At 38.4% G+C, this 20,574-nt stretch overlaps 1 protein-coding gene across 1 annotated transcript; it reads left to right on the top strand.

The window, feature by feature from the left end:
• The first annotated feature begins 923 nt into the window (after window positions 1-923).
• C4bpb (complement component 4 binding protein beta) lies at window positions 924-9,809 on the top strand. The gene is made up of 7 exons (XM_027934820.2): window positions 924-2,257; window positions 2,639-2,742; window positions 3,322-3,492; window positions 4,537-4,713; window positions 7,643-7,733; window positions 8,896-9,010; window positions 9,612-9,809. Exons 2-7 carry the CDS (start codon window positions 2,682-2,684, stop codon window positions 9,741-9,743), a joined length of 747 nt encoding a protein of 248 aa, XP_027790621.1. The 5' UTR covers window positions 924-2,257; window positions 2,639-2,681; the 3' UTR covers window positions 9,744-9,809.
• Window positions 9,810-20,574: the final 10,765 nt, after the last annotated feature.

Here is a 20,574-nt window from a genome sequence, read left to right as displayed (position 1 = left end):
AGACTTGAACTTTGAGAGGATATTTACAGTCTCTATATATCCCATTTAGTGTGAATATTATATTTCATGAAGTAATATTAGAGTAAGACAATAGTATAAGCAATATGAACTCTATAAGGTCCTCAGAGTCATGCATCTAAAGTAAGCCATTAAGATGAAAAGGTATTTACAATTATTTTCTGTAGTATGTGCTCTATTTTATGTTCGTATTTTTGTAGGACTAAGCCAGATTTTCTTTCCCTTTTTAATCTTTTATTGTACAAACTCACACATATGTATATATAAAACTCTATGTAAGACACTGAAGAACATGTATTCCTCGAGAAGGAGAATATGTGGTATGTTAAAAACTATTCAAAACTTGGACTTAGGCAAAAAAGAGATCTCTAGAATAAAATTTCAGTGAGTTACTGGGCACTTTTTTTTTTTAGCAGACCCCCTAGGGATTATCAATTCCTTAGGATATGCAAGTTTGATTTTTTTTTTATTTTTCTTTTACAACCCTCTAAGAAGTTAGTTTGTAGCATGGATGAAAATGTGAATTACTCTTATCTGAGAACAATGCAAATGATTCATGATCAGAACAAAGCAAGTGAGTTTTGTCCATTTTGTTTCAATTAATTTCCATCAGTGTACAAAAGTCAATTCAAAATTGTATTGTTCTATAGGACATTAACTAGTTTTACATCTATTGAAATAGAATGCTTTTGACTATATAAATCTCTATTTCTCAAATTCTTCTCTGAACCAGTTAAAGCATCTTTAATGACATTAATACATCATCTGCAATGACATGTTAATGAATTAGTGAATTCATTTTATATTATACAAGTGTCATTTTTAACTTTGAAAATCATTCAAAGTGCTTTTACATAATAATTGAGAAAAGATAAGATGAATTAAATAAGCAAAATACAGTACATGATAATCAGTATGCATTTGATTTGATGGCTCAGTAGAGTTTCTAGATAACTATATTCTTTATATTTATTCCAACATTGCTTATTTCATTTTTTTTTTTTTTGAGACAGGATCTTGCTTAATTGCCGAGGCCTCAAACTTGAGATCCTTTTGCCTCAGCTCCTGAGCAGCTAAGATTATAGGCATGCACCACCACACCCAGCCCTGCATTGATTTTATTCATTTAGCAGACAATTCTGCTTTGCAATATGGGGTACAAAGGTATACAATACAAATGAGGCACAAACCCTTTTCTAGAATGGTTAACAGTTTAGTGTTGAAGTGTAGATGAAGGAAAAAACCTCTACCCTCTTAAACTCAGTAGCTGTGAACTAAGAATTAAACTGAAAAAAGACTGATTAGCAGAAAGAAAAGAATAAGAATTTATGCAACTCAAATATGTGTGGGAGAGCTAAGTAGCTCAAAGTAGTGGTTAGAATTGGGGGTTTATATGTCATTTTAATAGGTAAAGTGGTGGAAGAGAAAAGTACTTACAGGAAAAGTAATTACAGATAACCTTTTGTAATGATAAGTGGGTTTTCAGGAGAACAAACAAGAGAGAAGAAATTTTGTAATAATGTTTGTCCATGTAGGTATGAGTGGTCTGTATGCTTCAAGGCCATAAAACTCCCTTAGAGAAGAATTTGGGATAGACTTTATTTGCATTCTCTCTTCTGGGAGTAGATCTACATTTAGGAGGAATTTATGTCTACCTCATTTTCCAGAGGTTGCTGCTTTTAGTGGGATAAGGGGAAACTCCAAGAAAGGTTAATTTCCCCTGCATATGTTGAATCTGAAACGTCTTCAGCTTAAAATAACTTTATACTGAAGTGGCATATTTGGGAGTGGCAATTCTAAACTCCTTCAAGAGAAGAATATAAACAGATCATTACAGAGTAATAATAATGTATGGAGAATAACATTCAAGACGTTACTGTGTCCTTAGATGCTTTATGTTTATTATTTTATTAAAACCTAAAATTTGGTAGAATTTCATAGGAATTTTATCCCAATTTTATAATTAGAGCACAGAGAACCAACTAAGTGTTACAATAGTTGTGAACAAGATGCTAAAGAATCGCAAAGCAATGTATTGTGCTTTTCTTTCCTAAAGAAAGAAACCAAAACATTCCTCTCACCTCTCTTCATTCATTTGGTTAACTGATCTCAGGCCATATCCTGCCCCAGGAAGAGCCACAGAGTGGGAATAGTCTTGGCAAAGGAGGCAAAGGTGTCAATGCAGGACTTAGGAGCTCTCAGATTTGGAATCAGGACTATCGTGGAGGGATAGAGACAGGTAAGGTCAGTTTGCTTTCTTGAGCTTTGTCTTCAGTGTTGCTTTACAGCCTTTGAAAATCTGGTGTTTGGGAGAAGGGGAGGAAGTGGCACAGAACATTGGCTCCTATCTGGGAATGTATCATTGATTGGCACCCAGTCTCTACCCCCAGTGCTAGAGAGTTGCAGAAGGTGGACTGTAAACACTGGCAAATATTGAGACATCAAGGTCATGGCAAGATTATTTGGCCCACATCTGTTGGGGAGGAATAAACCTCGGTTGAAAAGGACTGGAACATTTCTGAAACCGGCTGCTAAAACTGGCAGCTCTTTAACCAGCTTTGTGTTTTTGCAAGGCCCCTACCCATACCAACTTTCTTACTGCTCTTATTTCCTGTGGCAGGGGATATATATATGTACATATTTGTCGAGTAATTGATCGCCAGATGTTTTATCGGCTTGTGTGCTGTCTTGTACCAGTCATGTGGTTGATTTCTGCCTTAGATGGTATGTATGCTTTCTTTAAACTCAGCTTACAAGGCACTTAATCTCAGATTTAGGGTTATAAGGCATTCTGTCTAGGGTTTTGGCGAAATTTACACTTGTGAGATTTGTTTCCAAAATAATATTTGTTTGAAAAATAAAATTTACATTTATGATATCAAAAAATATCAAGTTACTTCACCTAATGCTCCATATTCATGTGAGCTTACTGTGTATTTAAGGATGACTCTGCTTTCTGAAGTGGGTGGTAACCCTTGACTTTCCTCTCCTATTCTGGGAGCAAAACTAGTACCAATGTCAAAATTCTGAGAGGTTATATTTGTTATAAACTCCAGAATTTCTACTTGGGAAGGGAATTGTTTGTGTAGTAGATAACTTATGGCTGAATTTGAGTGGAATGCCTGATATCCTTTTGGAAATATAACTTTGGAAATCTTGAGAAAGGGAGGGGCAGGCATGTATGTGGATATGGAAGAGTACAAGCTATCAGGACCAATAATCCTGCAAAAAGACACGGACACAGGGATCTAGAGGGGCTTCCTCGTAGTGCGTGATATGCCAATTTGTTTTTTCTTTCAACAGAGAGCTGTCTAGAACTTCCCCCAGTGAACAACAGCATATTTATTGTAAAGGAGGTGGAAGGACAGATGCTGGGGACTTACGTTTGTATCAAGGGCTACCACCTGGTAGGAAAGAAAACCTTTCTTTGCAATGCCTCTGAGGGATGGAATGCCTACACCACTGAGTGTCGCTGTGAGTTGGCTGACTCTGCTTCTTTGCCCATATTGTTATCTGGCTATATTCTTTTACATTCTCATTCCTGTTGTCTAGCTAAAACTTTATTTTTTTTAAAAAAATCTCAATTTCTAGGTATGCCCTTTTAAAGTAGCATAGTGGTGGAATGTCTCTGGGAAGACACAACATCAACTCTTACTGGGTATTAATTTAGTTGCATTAATAGAATCAATTATTCCTACAGCTAGGAAAAAGGTTTTCTCTTCATTTTTATTTTGTTTTATCTTCTTGGTGCTGAGGATAAAATCCAGGGCGTAGCACATGCTAAGTAAATGCTTCACCACTGAGCAACACCCTCAGCCCTTTAAATTTTTTTCATACACTAAAACTACTTTGTTTTTCATTGTAATGTATTTAATATTGTACTGCTTTAAAAACTGCTTTAAAAAATAATATAGGAAAATACATACAAAGTCAGAAAGGTCAAGTTAACATAGATACTCATTCACAGCTTCATCAGTTACCAATACATGGCCACACCTTTTTCATTTATATACTTACTTTATTATTTTGAAGTAAAAACATCATATTTTATATTTCACTCCTCATATATTTTGAACTGGGAAAAATTTATGCTGTCTGTATACCTATACCAATATTTTTATCCTTCATTTACATGAAGAAATTCATATCCCTCTGCACTTTCTCCTGTTTTTCCACACCATGGGAAGAAAAAAAATAAAACAAACAAACAAACAAATGAGCCTAGTGCTGGCTGGATGAAAGGGAAGGAAAGATTTGCTTAAAACATAGGCCCAAGAATTTTGAGGAATGCTTAACAGGATAATGAATATACTATTGGTGATTTCTAGTTATGTGCTTCATTGTGTTTAGCAAATTCAATTGCTGATTCATGCCATTCTTATGCTTAGCCAAGACCATTTCTGCCCTATTTATCAAAACCTGTATTGATATGATTTGCTGTTTTTTTCACTGGTGTCTGAGAAGGTCAAGAATTTGCTGGGACAGGCTATTTAGATCACTGTCAGTTTTCTTCTTCAGTGGGCCACTGTCCTGACCCTGTGCTGGTGAATGGTGAAATTCAGTTCTTCAGGCCTGTGAATATAAGTGACAAAATCACATTTAAGTGCAATGACCACTACATCCTCCAGGGCAGCAGTTGGAGCCAGTGCTTAGAGAACCACACCTGGTCACCTCCCTTTCCCATCTGCAAGAGTAGTAAGTACCAGAGAAATCACCGGGAATCCCAAACATCCTGATTAGCACACTGTCACCCTAGTCATTCCCATATCCCTGCAATGCTTTCCTCTTTTTTTTTTTGCATCTGGGAATAGGATTAGATCTAGCCAACAGTCAAGAAATAAACTGAGCTCACAGAAACAAATCTCAAGTGATATTCCAATGAAATGAATGGCATCCAAACAAGGGCTCTTTCTAAGATCAAGTATGATTTAATTTTTTTATTTGAAAAAAACTACACAAAACAGACAAGGAAAAGACCATGAGTCATTCATTGCAAAATTATATATAACAGGTGAAAGTCCCTCTTTGTATCAGCAAAATTCAAACCTCTCAGAGGTATTAAGTTGGATGTATTTATTCCATGTCTTGTTCTTTCTCCCTCCCCCCCCCCCCCCGCCCCCCTTCCTTCCTTTCTTTTCTTTTTTGTAGTACTAGGGATTGGGCTCCAGGGGACTCTACTGCAGAGCCACACCCCACCATGATTATTTTTTTCTGAATTGCCCAGGCTGGCCTGGATCCTCCTTGCCTCTTTCTCTTGAGCCTCAGGGAACTGGAAATTAAAATTAGATACAAATATCTTACTAATCATATTAGCAAAAAAGAAAAAGTTAATTTCATCTAATATTACTCACAATATGAGTAATGGCCACTTATGTCAGTGAGATGTAATATTACACTCTTCGTATGTGACTTCTGTATCTACTAAGATAATAAATGGAGAAGAGCTTAAAGCACATACTTCATGAGCTCTCTTATGCGGGCACTTGGGAGTACCCAGAACATGCTTTTGTACCACGTCATGTATGTAATATAGCTTGACATGGGTTTGTAGTATTTCCTCATTTCTTCCCAATCTTTTACTCTTTTAATTTAGAAGTTTCTGCCCTGGCTCCCACATATAGCATCGTTTTTTGTGTTACTTAATTGCTCAGATCTTGGAGGAGCTCCTTAGGTCCCTGTAAAGCACATTATTTTGTGTTTAGATCTCAGATCAACATCATCTCCTTCAGTTCAAAACTGAACTTTTTAAAAGTTACCAGAACCCTCTCTAAACTGGAATTCCTCCATCAACTCATGGGAATCCTTTTTTATTTTCTCTGTACAGTCTTTGAACTCAGTCTTTTAGATTTTACAAATTCTTTTAAAAATTTACTCAAGTAATACAATATAGAAAATAGAAGGAAAAAAATCATTACCTACAAGCCTATGGCATAGGGGAGGTTAGAGATAAGCATTAGGAAAATCTTGATATATTATTTACAGACCATTTTTTTTTTTTTTTTTTTGTCTGTGCATGTTTGTGTGTGACTGTTTTACAAAAATTGTGTTATATTGAGACCAGGGCAAAGGACAGGTAGCTGATTATCAAAGAAAAGGAAATGGGTAGATAGCACTCCCCATCACCCTATTGCTAACAGCCTCTGGGGGAGGGAAAGAATCATACTTTCCAACACAAGCAATCACCTCCTGGGTGACTCTCTTCCTGCCCTTTTGGCCACTTGTGGTCACGTAGGCAGAGTGGGAGGAGGGGACATGAGGAAAGAAAACCTGAAATCTATAAGAGAGGCAAGACACCCCTACTCCCTTGAGTACCAGCCCTGGACACCCTCCTCGCCAGAGGAGTCTCTCTCTCTCTGTTCTGTTTCTTAAGTAAATTTTACTTTTTGCTCTTGCCTAGGCATTTCTTAGGTGTTTAATCTTCAACATGAGGGAACAAGGACCTATCCTGATTTTCAAAACCGGTTTATATTATACATGCTTTTTTTATAATTTTCTGATTTTACTCAAGCTATTTATTTTCAAGACCTTTAATATACCTTTTGTTCAGCCTTTAATTTTGATCACCAAGTTTAGCCTCATGCAATCTCAGAACTGAAAAAGACATTATAAATAACCTTATACATAATAATATTTAACCTAATTATCTTAAAATATTAGAAGTTTAAGATAATTCGAAATTATCTTGTTATATTAGAGGCTGAGCCCAGCCTTATGTCCCATGTCTGTAATATCAGTGACTTGGGAGACTGAGATAGGAGGATCCCAAGCTTGAAGCCAACCTAGTGAGACCCTGTATCAAAATGAAAAATAAATAAAATAAAAGGGGCCTGGGATGTAGTTCAGTAGTAAAGAACCCCTGGGCTCCATCCCCAGTACCAACAGAAAGATAGATCGATAAACAAACAAACAAATAAATAAAATATTAGAAATGGAGAGGGCCAAAATGATTTTTTTCATGCCAGGGAGTTTCTTTTCTCCCACTGAAAGAGACCGAATCGAATCGAATTTCACCACTCCTAATGTGTCATTTCCAGTTCTATAGACCTGTCCTCTTCAGCAGGTGTCAGCCCCATGGAGCTCATATCCTTCATCTCCTGTCTCAAGTTACTTCTGCCCTCACCTAGGGTCTAATTTTTATTTTCTTGTGCATTAACAAATAGCATCTCTACAACTTAAATTTCTTTTCCTTGAGCTCCTGCCAGTTAGAAAGTACTCCAGAATCCCTCACAATTCAGGGGATGAACCTGGGGAGGGCTTTTCCCCATGTAAAGATCTGATCTTGTTTCTTTGTGGCACAGGCATTGACCCCAGGGGCACTCAACCCTTGTTCCCCCACTTCCCCACTACTACCTTTTTAAAACATTTGAGACAGGGTCTTCCTAAATTTCCCATGAACTGACAGTCCTGCCGCAGCCTCCCTTCTGAGACATGGGGATGACAGGTGTGCTACGGGCTGGCTGAGAAATCTGACTTTGATGAGAAGGGAGTGAATGGAGAGCAAGTCCCTAGGTCCCTCTGTACTGCTCTGGAGATGGCAGGTGCTGGCCTAGGCCGCTTGTGCAGGGTGGTTTGCACTCAGCATCACTGAATCTCACCACTGTCCTCTGGGACTCCTTTTCCTCAGGAGACAGTGGCCCTCATGGGGATATATCTCACAGATATTGTGAAGGAGGAAATTCCGACTCGGGGTCTACCAGTTCTTCCTGTGGGGAGAGGTAAGCGCGGACAGCCTTTGAATATGAAATCTTGCTCTTGGGCAGAATTGTTTGAGGAATGACCCAGTCTGTGTCCAGCTAGTCCCGACAACCTCCTGCTTTAGGATTCTGGGCTCATTCCGATTTTGAGAACTGCGTTAGCTCGTTATGGTCCTTCTCCAACCCCTGGAAAGCAAACTGATCCTGTTAGAATATCTTATGTATCCTCTTGAAAGTACCATTTTTTCCATCTCAGTTTTTTAAATGTTTTGGGCAGAGAGCGGTGGTGTATGCCTATAATCCCAGCAGCTCAAGAGCCTGAGCTATTCGGATCGTGAGTTCAAAGTCAGCCTCAGCAACAGCGAGGCACTAAGCAACTCAGTGAGACCCTGTCTCCAAATAAAATACAAAATTGGGCTGGGGATGTGGCTCAGTAGTTGAGTACCCTGAGTTCAATCCCCACACTGTCCCCACCCCCCGCAAAAGTATGTTTTTCTAAGGAATCAAAGAACAAAAAAAGAAATAAAAAAAAAAAACCACAGAAGTTCAAAAATATAAATATTTAGGGGATAGACCTTGAAGCATTCCTAATTGCAGTCTAGCCTCAGTTTACACTGCCAGACTCCCACCTGATGGGTTGCCTAGCCTTTTCTTTTCCTTGTTTTATTCTTAATGAGTCACGTGGCTTCACTGGCAATTCAGTTCCATTGGTCTTCCTTGGACTTTGAAGTCTACTTTTATATTTTTCTGATTAAAAGCTACCGCTACTCATTAGCCCATTCACTAAGATTTTTTTGAGGAGTATCTCTAACTTTCTACTGCTTTCCAGAGCTTACATGGCAGATGCCTTATTAGTTTATAGAATGATTAGCTACTTCTTCCCTCACTCTCCTTACCCAAAAACTCTGTGCAGGAATACACTAATTCAGAATTTCTCACCTCTCTGTTTTATGGGTGTCAACTCATCCCATGGATCCTCCCACTCTGCTTCCACCCCCACCCCCCAGGAGAATGGTTTTACTTTATAACTGTTTTGTAATAATGAGATAAGCATGCATTACGGCTTGGGGCCGTAATGGGGCAGGGAGGTGGATTCTATCACAGCCTGAAATACAACTACCCAGGTAGCCTCAGTTACTCTATTTTGAAGGTGAAAGGGCTAAATGTTCTAACTTCGGTTCAGGAACCACCCAGAGGGCCCACAGAAGCAGCTGGGCATTGATGGGGACCCGGGAAGTGTACTTACCTATGAGAGGATCCACAAACCATGTTTACAGACTGGGTTTGAGAAGGCATTGGTAAGTGGGGGCCATTGTTTGTCTTATTCACAGTTGTGTCTCTGGGGCTTGGCCATTGTTTCTGGTTCATGTTCAGTTAATATCTTTTCAATTTGGTATAATGTTTTTGAATGGGTGGGCCTTGGCCTGACTATAGAAGGGGCCTCATAAACCACTGATTCACATTTCAATATAAGGACATTTCCATTTACCACTTTCATCACAAATACCTCATAAAGCCCTCATAAATACCTCATAATAATGGTAGGCATTATTGTCTCATGTGCTTTGTTCTTAAACTTAATGCCTGAGATTTGTAAGTATTACTCTGAAGAGGCTCTAAACTTCTAAACTGCAACAAACGCTGAACAATTTGTTTTCCTTGAGATTCTTCTTTTAGACCATATTTATTACTGTGGAAATATTAAAATATTTTTATTAGGACAGAAAGTGTAAATGATTCATCATGTTGAAGGCCCAGATCCCACCTGAGCTCCATGGTTTTGACTCCTATCCCCATTCAGGGACCTTCTTGTTGCTTCCTGACTTCTGGGTGTAGAGCTGGATCTCATTCTATCAATTAAAACTTCAAAATAATTTGTTTTTTCACCTTGCCTTTCAGGAGAATAAGAACCCTTGCAGTGCCATAGAGAAATTTATGAAAAGATTGAAGGAAAGTGGTTTAACAATAGAAGAATTAAAATCTTCTCTGGAGATGAAAAAAGCTGAGTTGGAGGCAAAACTATTGTCGTAATGCAATAGCTGAGTAGACTGGTAATACAAATTTACTTATGAATAAATTTTCCTCTTGGTTCTGAAACTGGTATCAGTTTGTCTCTTATTGGGTTGAAATGCAACTTCATAGAAGGCAACTGCAAATGTATAATATACTGCATGTGTCTCTGTGTGTTTGTCTGTGCAAATTGTCATACTTAGAATGTGAAAAGACCAAGTGTGGTTGTTATCTGTTTAAGACAACATTTGGCACCACTTTGATGGACTGTGGAGAATTTAATTTCCTGTCTGCAAGGAGAAAGAGGAAGCTGGGATCTCAACTAAGACTGGACTTCATATGAGACATGAATTATGAGCCAAAAATTAACCTCAAATAACCCAAAATTTATGAGGCAAAAATTAACCTCTTATTCTGAAAAGATAGGGTCAGAACAGTTATATCCTTAAAATGACCCATTCAGACAGATGTAGAGTTAGGACCCCAGCTCTCTGCTACATCAGTTTTATGAAGCCAGATTTCTTGATCTTCTTCAATAATATTGCTTACTGCCTTTTGCATGGAACCCAGTCTTGCATTACCAGGAGGTTTGAGACAATGCAACACAAGTGAATATATTTTCTTCTTTTTTAGAGGATAGAAGAAATAAGAATCCTGAGGCTTTCCATCACAATGTCATATTGAGCTGACGCTATAGCCTTCTCCCATCCCTCAGCCTGACCCCCACTGTAGCACACAAGAAATCTGGATAAATTAAAGCCAAAATACTTGAGAGAGCTTGAAATAATGGAAAATCTCCAGGTGAAGTTACAAAGGAGAATAAGGACTCTTAAGTATCTTAGAGTATTTTAGTAGACACAAGACCAGTGTATTTAAGACAATATTTCAGGCTAGTAAAAATGAAGTAAATACTTTTCAGAGATCACTGTGCTGTGAGAGTACAGAAAAAGATCATTTCTGTCTGGGAAGAAAATTGTTAAGGAATATATTATAGTTATTTCAGCCTTTAAAAGAGAGACAAAAAGTAAGGAGGAGGATGTTTTGAGTGGAAATAAGTTTTTTAAAATGGAGCAAGAGAGCCATAAGTTTTTAAATCAAGTAAGTACACCATTAGGATTAATCTAACTGTAGCAAATGATTTTCATTCGAAGGTATTTATTATATTATTGTCTCTAATAACTATACTAGCAAGACCTTGTAAGTATTTGTCCAATTTTAGGAAAATATTTTACAATGTATAATAGATCCAATGTTATGTATCATTTTACAGTTATAATTATAAAGTAGTAGAAAATCTTGAAAATGTAATCTCAAGTAAAAATAGAATAATAATAAATAACATGATTATATTTATGTAAGACCTCCATTCTTGTGGCAAAGGACTGGACTATAATATACATAGATGAAAACTATTGTCTTAAAATGTTGAAATTATAGGCATTTATTTTCTTAAAGTACTTTAATGTTTTAAAATGAATTTTTTATAATATATTATATATTAAAAGCACTGTACAGAGGCAGGAAAGATGATTAGGAAACACTATGCAGTCTAAGTTGGCCTGAATTAAGCATGGGAAGTGGTAAGAGAAAAGACTGGAAAGATCAGTTAAAGATAGTTCAGAAGGTTTTGAATGGCACATTAGAGAATTTATTTTTTTTAGGCAATGAGTAGACAGAAGACTTTCAAGTAAGGAAATAATAAGGACAGAGCATAGAAGAAGATTTTTCTCACAATTGTATATAGTATTGATTGAAGCAGAAAAAGAATTGAGACTGAGAAACCAAAAAATGTGCTACTGCAATGGTCACCAGTTATGGTTTGAGTATGCCCCAAAGTTCATATGTTAGAAACTTAATCAACCCCCAGTGTGGCAGTGATGAGAGGTGGAATCTCTAAGAGGTGATTAGGTTATGAAAGCAGAGCCCTAATGAATGGATTGATATTATTGAATTACTTATTGCAGGGGTGGTTTCCTGATAGAAGAATGAGTTCTTCCCCTTTTCCTTTTCCTCTATCCCTGTGCTCTCTTGCCTTCCACCTTCCTCCATGAGATGATGTAATAAGAAGGCCCTTGTCAGGTGCCTCCCAAACTGTAAGACATAAATATCTCTTCTTAATGAAGTACCCTTTCTAAGGCATTCTGTTATAGCAGCAGAAAGCAGACTAAGATATCCACAAAGAGACAATGATAACCTGAACTGGTTTGACAGTAGCAGAAGTGAAAAGGAAGTAGCAGAAACGAGAAGCATTTTGAAACTCATGTCATTCAGCTTGTTAATTGATGGAACGTTGGAGCATTAAGGAAAAAAAAAGGAGTTCAAAGTTGAACTTGAAATTCTGTGCAAGAATCTAGATTAAAGTTGGGATCACAAGGTGAAACTGATGGACAGTAAACAAGATATTTTGGATGTGCTGAGTGTGAGGTATATTGGAATATGTTCAATGGGCAACAACAACAAATGTATGGAGTTTAGCAGAGGAATCAAAGATAAAGGTGTGGGATGGGATAATCCTCTCATTGGAAATAGAGTTGTGAGAGTAGGTAAATTTATTCAAATGGTGGAAAGAAAAAAAAATTAAAGGGACATGGAATGTTTCCACACTTAGAAATGAAGAGGAGGAAAAGGAAATAACAATAACTGAGAAAAGGATATTAGTAAGATAAGAGAATCAGGAAAATTTGGGGTAGTAGAGGTCAAAAGAGAAGAAAGGTTTAGAAAGGAAACTGTCACCACTGTCAGAGCTACAGAGAAATTATAAGAAATAAAATAAAGAAATTTTGGATTTGGAGATAAGGACATGCCCCAGAGAAGTGTGTGGGTCTGAGGGTGGGTGGAAGTCAGATGGGAAGGCAAAATGGGGAGTGATTGATGAGAAAGAGTAGGCAGTAGGTACAGGTCCCACTTCTGAGAAGTGCAGCATCACACTAAAGAAGGAAAATGGAATTGGAGGTTTGGGCAAGATGGCGGGAGTAGGATGAGAGACACAGTAAAAATGAGAAGAAAAGAAGAAGTCATTCTCTGAATCAGGAGTGAATAGGAGAGAAAATTGGACATGGATGGGGCTAATGTAGAATGATTTTAGTAAAGTGGGAAGCAAGATGATCTGCTGGGAACACGACAATTTGGTGACCTGGATAGAAAAATTTGCAGCCATTACAGTGGAAAGCAGGATGTGTTGGACAATGGTATTTTGGAGACCCAACTTAAAAGATGCCATTTTCTCCAATTTCACCCTCCTGTTGCACAGACCATATTCTCCCTCTACACTCGTGCTTGTCATCTCTCACCTCTGTGATAGAGCAGGGTCTTCTTTCCCTCTAATATCCTTCTCATCTTCCTCTAATACCTTCTACCTCACCAAGTCTGTTCTAAATCTCATGTCTTCCATCAACACCTCCTTGATGAACTCAACCTCTGTGGTTAACTCCTCCTTTTCAGAAGTCTTTGTGGCACTTTCAGTATTTTTTATGGAAAATTTTGCACTCTTAGAAAAACTACTTACAAAAGCTGTCCTTTGTGGACACAACTCTGAAGCTTTAGGGTGAATAGAGTAACTGGACAAAGTCAGAGCTTGGGGTAGCTTCCTAGATCTAAGTGATAGTAAGCATAGCTAGCCCCTGATTGCATTCTTCTGAATAGCCATCAGTGACAGACCAGCTTCTGGTCTTTAGGTGTCCAATATATCATAGTAATGGTGGTGGGGGTGGTAGTTGACATTTGTTGAGCTCCAAGTATGTTCCAGGCATTTAGCACATAGCAAGAACTCAATGAATGTTTGAGAAATTCTCCACCTTTCACTTTGCCTTGGGATAGGATGGAGGACAGTGCAAGGCAAGACCCTCAGTCCCCAGAGAGCCTCTTGACTTCATGTCATGGAAACTAGATCATTTTGATGAAGCTTGTCTGAACCCTGCTGTATCCAACGTTTCCAGATAGCTGGATTGCATCTTGCATAACTTTGTGTTTATGAAAAGAGAGAGAAGGAATTCTGGCATCATATTCAAATTACCTTCTTCACTTAGGGGAAATGGTTGGCAAAGGAGAAAATAAATGATTGCAACACGGTATCGAGAATGAGGGCTAGTAAAGAGGAGGGAGTTTAGGTAAATATTGCTGCTCTATTTCTGCTGTTAATCATTCACAGGGCCAGGGGAGAATTTCTGCTCATCCATCTTCATTCAACAATCCCTGACCAGCCAGCTACATGTCTGGAATTCAGGGACTTTTTGGTGAAGCAATTGCTAGTCAACTTTGGGATATTATGATAGACCCTAATCTTGGAAAGATCTAGGACTATAGAGATCAAGACTCCATCAGAGCCTTCTTCTTCCTCAGCTATTAAAGGTGAGTGGACTACTGAACACTTGGGGGATCTAGGGAGTAAGGTTGATGGTTTGACCCTGTAGAGAGTGCAGGACTGGAACAATAAGACAGATAAAAACTCAACAGTGTTTTCAGCAGAAATCTTTGCAGAAGTATTGCATGAAGGGTGTTTGATTTGAAAAGTACTTTTAACCTGTTCTGAGCCTAGATTTTTAAAATTATAAATGGGGGAATAGTAATAATGTATGTTAATAAAGCAAAAAAGTAGTGTAAGACAATATTGCTCATGCTATTTTATCTAAGAGCTGGGTTTGTCTGTTGATTCTTCATCATCTCCTCACAAAGAGGAGTGGAGGCAAGAAGCCAATCTGACTTCCCAAGTGGAACCGTAAGAGACCTGGTTTTTATCGTCCGTACTCTGAAAATTGGTGCAATTTCATTAGAATGAAATTAGATTTTATTAACTTCTTCAAATTTCCATTGCTGACAGTAAAGTCCTTTAGATTTGGTAATGGAAGACATTGGTCAGCCTCCCAGCTAGTTTTCTCCCTCACTTTCCAAATTTGGCAATGTTGATTAGCCTTCCTTCTTGTAAGTCTCTTCTCCCTTGGTTGGACAGGGCACCATACTGTTTTGGTCCTCATTTTACTTATGTCTTTGCTGACTCTTATACTGTCCCTAAATATGGTGCTACTAGGAGAATGAAAAGTAGAGCATACGGAAGTGACAGAAGCATCCAATAAGGTCTGCATTCAACTTAGAGGTACCTTTGACTGTAATATGAGCAAAGAAGGAAGACGTTGACAGAGAGATAAAGAGGTTCCAGGAACGGTGGGGTGTGGAAGCAAGTTCTTTCTGAAGTTTGTAAACAATGTGATTGAGAGCCCAGTGTAAGAAAGGAGACTCTGCCTGAGACTAGGGACAAATATTATCTTTCTCCAGAGGCAATCTGAATTTATTTATTTTAATGAATTCTTTTTTTAATATTTATTTTTTAGTTGTAGTTGGACACAATACCCTTATTTTATTCATTTATTTCTATGTGGTGCTGAGGATCGAACCCAGTGTATCCAGTGTGTGAGGGGAGTGCTCTACCGCTGAGCCACAGCCAAAGCTCCCAGGCAATCAGAAATTTAAAAAGGGGAATTCAGACAAAAGAAATACATTAACTTAAAAGAGAATCACTAAAGAAGGAAAAATTTAGGGATGGAAGATTTTCCCAATGTCTCTCAAATTGTACTGCATTGTTAAGTGCTGACATTGCTTTTTACGAGACACCCACTATGTTGACCATAGTTCTTGAGTTGGTTTCATTTCCTTAGGGAACAAACAGAGGACAATATCACTGAACTCTGAGGCATTTGCTAGAGTCATCTCAGCTTTTTAGCGGGCAGTTACAGAATTGGTAGGCAATATAATAGATACCTAAGTTTAAGTCACCTTTTAGAGATGAGGAATCTGAGTTCTAAGAAGCTGATTGTAGCTTCCTGAAGATCACAGAATTAGATTGTGGATCTCCAGAACTCAAGCTCAGTTCTCCTCAACTCACAAGTCCTCCATCCCCACGCTCTGTGGTTTGCTGATCTCTTTGCAAGTTCTGCTGAGTTACCCAAAGAGCAGCTGAGGAAGTAAACCAGGACATCTTGAGAGTTCATGAGGAAAGTCTAAAGCCTGGTTCTTCTCTCTGCCAAGTTGACAAGGCACATCACACACATTCTTTCCTTTGGTCCTCAGTGAGATAGGTAACTTTTCTCACTCTGAAGGTAAAACTAAATTGAGCTTCATTTTACAATTATTGGATAGCTATAATACATCAGTTACAATACCAGGTTAGAGATAGGAAGTTGAATAAATGCCTTCCTTGACTTTAGGGTATCACAATATATTTTAAGAAACAATAGTAAATACACAGTTACAATATAAAGTGGTGTTCAAGTAAGGTATTAGGAAAGTAGTAGGGATACAGGGAAGACATTGACTTTTCTTGATGGAGGCAGGCAATTCTTCAAGGAGGTGACATTTGATCTAGGTAGTGAAAAAAGGAGGCACCAAAGGTAAGAACATTTGTACAAATGCTTCCAAGGTGTTTTCAGATTTGTTTGTTTTTAATTCAGAATGTGTTTTGAGAAAGGTGAATACCTTCATTAGGTAGAAGCATTATTCTATTTGCAAAAGAGGCAAGTAGGAAGTTTGGAGACAAATGGGGACCTACAAGGATTGGGGACCACATAAATGTTTAAGCAGAGTGACAATGTCAGTTGCTTTTTAGAGACATTATTTATCAATATAGAAGCTAGCTACAAATGTTTGGAGGTTTTTGCAGAAGTCTGGGGTGGGGTGAAGGGAATTATGAGAACTTAAACTTGGAAGTAGAACATAGGACAGAGTGACAGATTCTAGTGCTCCTGCTCTGGCCATCTTGACAGGACTCGGTCATTCTGAACATGCAAAGCTGGCACAAGACGAGAGATGATGTGCCTTGACTCAGGGTTCTCATCTGGGAGATGGGTGGTATCTTGTTACTTCAGCCCAAACAGAAAACAGAGGTAAAGCAGGAAATTTAATTTGAGATATGTTGGATTCAAAGTGCCTAGGAGATACAAATGACGTGGTTGAAAAATCTGAACTTTGATAATAGAAACTTAAATTTTAAAAAGGAGTTTTTTTGCTTAAATAAGAAATCTAACAGGATCCCAAGTTTTGGTTTACATTCAGGGTTTCAGGTGAAGAGGAAAGTATAATTATGTATTTCTGGATATACAAAGAAAACTCATAAATGTTTGTAACTTTTGGGAAAGAGAAATTATTTAAATATTATCCCAGACAAAAAATAATTTGTTAAGATAACTAGTAAGAAGTACGTATTTCCTAAAGTTAAAGGTTACTTTCAAGCAGCAGAACAACCATCTCTAAAGTCTAGAAAACGCTTTTGTGGGAAATAACATTTGCAAAGTCAGTTTTACCGTGCAGATATTATCTGCTCTTCTGCAGTTGCAGGGGAAGAGGAAATATTTCCTCCTAACTTTGCTAAAATTTCTTTCACCAACTTAGGAAAGACATAGTTTTAAGGTTTAGCACAGATATTTCACTAATTAGCAACCAGAATAAAGAAGACAGGCCTGAATGACTTAAAACTTACATGTAAGGAGATTCAAATGGGGCAGAATAAGGTAATTATTAATAATTAAATTTAAGGAGCTCATACGTTTTTATATCTGTAGAAGCATTTGGGCCCAGAGGTCTATAAGTGATGCATGTCTGATGATGAGGGTCATAGGTATGTGTGAATTCCTCCCAGAAGAAGGTTGAGAGTAAGACAGAAATAAACTCAAGGTAGCCCTTGGGACACCAGCGTCTCTCTGCTCTGGGTGTCACATTGGGTCTCAGTGTGCCAAGAGCCACAGAGGATATCAGACCGAGGGCTTCTGTCCCCATGTTGGTGGCTTTCACTCTGCACTGGAGTGTAAAGTTCCCCCTGGTGATGCAATCCATTATTCAGATCATTCTGAAGATGATGTTTTTGAATTCTAGGCACTCTTCTTCTTGGCAGAGTAACATCCCACGCCAATTCTAACATCTCTTCTGAATGTTTACTATGTGCCACCCAAACACCATCAAGTCCCTCTCAGCAATTCCTAAAGACATGTATGATTATTACTCTCATTTTTTTTCATTTGTTCTAATTAGTTACACATGACAGTAGAGTGCATTTCGATCATTCTCATAACAGAGGAAATGGGTGTGGAGGGGCTCAATGTCTTGCCCACAGGCACTTGGTTCCTACATGGTGGAACCAGAATTTAAACTCACAGCATCTGGGTCTGAATCCAGATATAGTCCCAAGGTACTGGGAACACTGCCCTCCTCTGTCCCTAGCTCTGTGGCTGTGGCCTCAGAGTGAGACTGAGATAAAGGGAGTGAAATAACTTCCTCATCATGGTGTCATGTCTGTGTGTCTGTTTCATAACCCATGGAGGGAGGAGAATTAGTTTTTGTTTATTCTTTCCCCCTTTCATTGCCCCTCCCTTACAATCGGTTGATGATTTGATGACTTAAGGTTAGTGATGTAAAAGGGCTTAGCATAAAATTGGTCAATTTTCTTTAAAATACAGATGTGTGACAGGTATGTTGGAACATGTAGCAGTTCAGGAGGCTGAGGCAGGAGGATCACAAGTTCAAAGCCTGCCTCAGCAACTTAGTGAGACCCTAAGCAACTTAGTGTTGTCTCAAAATAAAAAATAAAGAAGGGCTGGGAATATGGCTCCATGGTTTAGCACCCCTGATTCAATCCCTGGTCCCAACAAACAAACCACCGTATAAAACCCCTGAAACAAACTCAAAATTAAAAAACAAATAGTGTGGATATCAAACAGTATTATGTTAGCTTTTTACCACGGTGACCAAAATACCCAATAAGAACAACGAAGAGGAAAAGAAGTTAATTTTAGCTCAAGGTTTTAGAGATTCAGTCCATGGTAGGCTGACTCCATTTCTCTGGTCTGAGGTGAGGCAGAACATTATGGCAGAAAAGTGTGGCAGAGGGAAGCTGCTCTGCTCATGGTGATCAGGAAGCAGAAAGGAGAAAGTTGAGGGAAGACGGCCCCTTCCAGGGCACACCCCCACTGACCACCTCTTTCAACCACCCTCAGTCTGCCTACAGTTACCACCAGGTCAGTACATTCAAACTAGGATGGACTGATTAGGTTACAGCTCTCACAATCCAATCATTTCACTCTGAACATTCCTGCTTTAACACAGGAGCTTTGGGGGGACACCTCATAACCAAACCAAAACAAGTATCATTTCTCTTTGAGACATATTTCAGCACTAGGTGCTTTGGGATGTGCATTAATCAAACATACACTGAGGAATTTGACTTTGTGTGCCACATTGCTAGGTACTGTGTAGGGCAGCAATGAATAGATGGCCACCCTCTGACTTAAGGCATTTATAATCTAGTGGGGATGATAGACCTGAGATGTTTGTTGCAAGCCAAGTCAGTGGAGAGTTATAAATACAAAACTGTACTTGGTACATGGAGGCTGACCTGGAAAACAAGGGGACATTGGAGAAAGGACTGGCAGAATAAGTAGAAGCTAAAGAGGAAAGAGAGAGGGTGGGTGATGTGGGGAGGGGTAGGAGGTAGGAAAGTCAAGAATCCTGGTTGACTAGAACAGGTCATATGGAACCCAGTGACTCAGTCCAAACTACTGATAAGTTAGTCACCAAAGCTGATTGAGTGACTACTACTTCCTAAAGGTCGATTCAATGGAACCAATTTGCTGAATATATCAAAATTTCATTTTACATAACATTGCTTAGGAAATATTTAGAATAAATTTAATGATTACAAATATATTCTTTTAAAATACAGCTAATGAATATTTTTGCAGCATTTTAGCTATCTGAGTTCAATTTCTTAAAGCTAAGGATTTAAGCTATAACTGTAGTCATAAATATTTTTTCTGAAAATAGTCCACATATATATTTTTTCTCATGAATATAACAATTGCAATAATTCATATGGGAAATTTTCACTTTATATTATCCTTTTGACTTTTCATCATCAAATTCTTTTGTCAACACATCTGTATTTTTAATATCATCAGTTTCATGGAAATTCAATACGATATCAAATCTACTGACATATCAAATTTAAAGAAAATTATTGGCTTCATAGCTCATAGAAGTATTTATTGGGTAGGAGAAATTTATCATATTTTGTAAATTTCACAGATGATTTAGTGGGCTAGCCTTCATGTTATGCAACTTGCCTTTCTCTCCACTGTCTTGAGCTTCACCAGATTGCAAGGGCAGAGAAAAGAGAGACTAGAGACGGGGAGGGGCTGCTAGGGAATGAGAGGGGGAATGGAGGTAGAGAGAGAGTACGAGCCAGAGAAAGAGGAAGAGACTCTTCCCAACCTCATTAGACCACATGGATTCATGTAGTATAAATTCTGCAAGCATATTTCAGTCAACAAATTCATCAGGTAAATTCTTCAGTAGGTGTATACATGCATTGACAGATGTCCTGGTGGCTGCCTATATAGCTCATGGGAAAGAATGTGTGCCCATGCCTTACAACAGGTGAAGGAATGACTTCACAACTGAGTTTTAGTTTCCAGGTATCTTTACTCCATGCAGAACCTTGGTCCCTCCACATTGTGTGAAAGAACCCACTACGAACTACTACCACCCCCATAATGTGGGAGAGAAACATCTTCTAGAGAAATATTGAGGGAAGCCCCTTTTCTTTCAATAATAGGGATTGAACTCTGAGGATCTCTAACACTGAGCTACATCCCTAGTCCTGTTTACTTTTTCTTTGTGAGACAGGGTTTATTTAAGTTGCCCAGGCTGATTTTGAACTTGCAATTCTCCTGCCTCAGCCTCCTGAGTAGCTAGTATTACAGGCATGTACCACTACATCCAGCTGAACTCCCTCTTCTTAAATGGCCATGAGCTTAGTATGAATTATAAACACAAGAGAGTGCTGAAACTCTGGTGCTATTTCCTTGTTCAGATC

The sequence above is a fragment of the Marmota flaviventris genome, chromosome 12 (genome assembly GCF_047511675.1).
Source record: "Marmota flaviventris isolate mMarFla1 chromosome 12, mMarFla1.hap1, whole genome shotgun sequence".
NCBI lineage: Eukaryota > Metazoa > Chordata > Mammalia > Rodentia > Sciuridae > Marmota > Marmota flaviventris.
The sequence above is the reverse complement of the archived record's forward strand: the minus strand, read 5'-3'. Positions and strand labels throughout refer to the sequence as shown.